The 3,018-nt window shown below is 32.3% G+C and overlaps 1 protein-coding gene across 1 annotated transcript; it reads right to left on the reverse strand.

The window, feature by feature from the left end:
• On the reverse strand, window positions 1-1,857 carry LOC116142057 (probable WRKY transcription factor 40). Its single transcript, XM_031427514.1, has 4 exons — window positions 1,508-1,857; window positions 1,096-1,422; window positions 651-767; window positions 1-550 (listed from the first exon to the last, which is right to left on the reverse strand). Exons 1-4 carry the CDS (start codon window positions 1,673-1,675, stop codon window positions 194-196), a joined length of 969 nt encoding a protein of 322 aa, XP_031283374.1. The 5' UTR covers window positions 1,676-1,857; the 3' UTR covers window positions 1-193.
• Window positions 1,858-3,018: the final 1,161 nt, after the last annotated feature.

The raw sequence follows: 3,018 nt of genomic DNA on the forward strand, positions 1-3,018 counted from the left end.
TAATCACTAATATTTAAAATCTAACTTCTATTGATTGACAATTCAAGAATGACTGTTGGAATTTTCTTTTCTTTCCAATGTTTATATTTACAAATTACGGAGTATTTTCTGAATCTCCAAACACTCTAATTACCAACTAACTTTGAAATGCATAAAGTTCAACTCATCTACACCGACTTCCATTAATTTAATTTCACCATTTCTCAGTTGAATTAGGTTGAAACATTCTTCCTGAGATTGCAGCCGCCAGAGCTGTTGTGAAATTGGGGTCTTTAGTCAACGAAGTCGCCATCTGCTCCACCAAAAACTTCTTCATTTCTGGTGCTTCAAATCTCGGCTTCACTACTCTGTCATTGCTACTTGACTTTGATTTTGCCAGATCAAATGTGACGGTTGACCCATGAGAGGCTGAGCAGGGGACTGAACCCGCCGCCATGTTCACGCCCCGACTTGACCCCGATGTCGAGTCCATTTGTGAAGGGTGTGGATGATTGTGCTCTCCTTCATAAGTTGCCACCAATACAGATTGATCTTCAACACTTCTCTGAACCTGAAAATTTTTACCAAATTTCACTCAGTAAACTGTAAACTAACTCCAGTTGTGTTTTTAATAATGAAAAAAAGGCCTAAGATTTTGGCTAAATAAGTACCTTCTTTTTTACAGGGCAGCTTGGAGCGAAAGAGCATTTGAAATAAGCTCTGGGAGATGGGTTATCTCTGGTGACCTTTTGCCCGTATTTTCTCCATTGATATCCATCTTTCGCGACCTGTAAAACATTCAAACTTCGATCAATCACATGAACACACTACACAAAAAATTAGTATTTATCATGCTTTTTTTTTTTTTTTTTTGTTATTATCAGAAAGTAATTGGATAAAAATCCGTACAATATTTTTTGCAAAGCCAGTTTTAGTATCAGTTAGTTTCACTGGAAATATGATATAAACAAAATAAAAAGTCTTTTGCGACAGATTTTCAACAAAATCCTTCTGATACAAAAGATGTATTTTCTTGTAGTGACAAAAATTTGAATTTAAATTTTTCGAAAAATTGATCAATATTTTATGCAAAATATGAATGGATTTTAGACTTACAAGGCCCCTATCGGAGGCATCAGTCCTGTAATGGACTCTAGAAATCTTTGGCTTGATGGTTTCTTCTTTTGGTTTCTTGCAGGATTCTTCATCAGTGGAACTGCTTTCAGAGTTTCCAATATTTCCATTATTGTTGCTGTTGTTGTTGTTACTGCTTTCAGATTTCCTCTTCTTTGAAGAACTAATCTCCTTTTCAGGATTTTTGTTCATATAATCAACCAATTGGGTCCGCAAAACATTGTAGTTCTCACACATCACTGTTAACATTTCAGTCAACTTCTTGTTTTCTTCACTCACCCGGTTCAATTCCTCAACTAAAGCTCCAGTCTGCAAATCAAAACACAACAATTAATACCAAAACAAAAAAACTCTCCATAACAAATTAATAAACAGATTTATATATTGAACTTACCTCTTCTTTTACAGAGAGATTTTTTGTTCCCAACCCAGAAACATTGCTTGGCAACTCTTTCTTCTTTGGCGAGGGCGGCACCGGCGGCAGGTGAAGTTCATCGTTGAATAATTTCAGAGGCTTAGTATTAAGATCCAACGAAGTATTAATCCATGAAAAAGACTCCATAACTTCTCGCGATCTCTAAAATAAATTTGCAGGCTAGCTAAAACACGTCTTGATGAACAAAAGTGAAAGCAAGTTTATGAGATTTCCCTGGTGAAAATAAGTTAAATAGAAGCTAAAAGATGGAATTGCAGGAAGGAAACAAGGTGGAAAAAGAGATATAGAGAGAGAGAGAGAGAGAGAGAGAGAGGAGGAGATTTAGAAGATAAGATAAATATGTTAGCAAAGAGCTGGCATGTGCTTGAATTGAAAGTAAGATATAGAAAAGTATTATAAAAGAAAGGGAAATAAGCACAAGTATTTATACAGCATAAGCTAGCGGAAAGTGGGTGACATGTCGGTTACTTTGGTTTGAAAATCTTTGTACAATTGTCAAAGTCAAGCACAACAAAAAGGTTAAAGAAAGATGGGGCTGTTTCAGTAGATGAAGATGAAGATCAATGAATTAATTAATGAATTTTGGAAGGAATGGAAAGTTCAATGTGACCACTGACCAGCTGTTATATTTGTCCATATATTTATTTATTTTTTTCAATATAAATAAAATAAATCAGAGGATTGCTCTATGCCCACGTTTTGAAGCATTTTCCACGTTACATCTTTCACTATTATTTTGTCCAAAGGAATATTTTCTTTTTACAGAGATTTTTTTTTAATATATGTGCATATGCTTTTTATATTATTGATATTGTCTTTTTTAGACTTTTTCTCTTCAATACACTTATCTAATAAGTTATATAGAACTTTAAAATTTAGAGGATTAAATACTCAACTTGTTTTTTTTTTTTAAATAATAATAATTGGTCTTCACAAAAGAAAAAAAAAAATATATCTGTAAAGTGATCATAATATGACATCGTGTTAAAAAAATTAAAAATATTTTAAATCAGGTGTTCATGTTAAGTTTTGGGATTTGACTGTATAAATCTACATATCTTTAATATTTTACGTAAGTTTATTGTGTGATTATATATATATATACACGCTTTAGTCTAAAGTTGAGCATATTTGAATCCCAATTGATATTGTGCTCAAATGGATATGATATTTAGTCAACATGAATTAGGGTGACTTCAATCTTGAAAAATAAGGCATGAACAAGCCATTCTTATGTGTGAAACACATCTTGTTTTAGTCCACTACCGCTGCATTTGCCTTATAGAAAATAAATATTTAACTCCTCTTTGAAAATACCTAAAAACAACACAATATAATATAATATAAAACAAAGAAATTATAATAATTTAATTTCACAGTATATATATAGTGAGTTTTTTCTGTGCTTTTTAAAGTAGAAAATCAAGCACTTGACTTGAAGAATACTCAATTATATAGTATTTTTATTT

Source organism: Pistacia vera, unplaced genomic scaffold, assembly GCF_008641045.1.
Source record: "Pistacia vera cultivar Batoury unplaced genomic scaffold, PisVer_v2 Contig1122, whole genome shotgun sequence".
Taxonomy (NCBI): domain Eukaryota; kingdom Viridiplantae; phylum Streptophyta; class Magnoliopsida; order Sapindales; family Anacardiaceae; genus Pistacia; species Pistacia vera.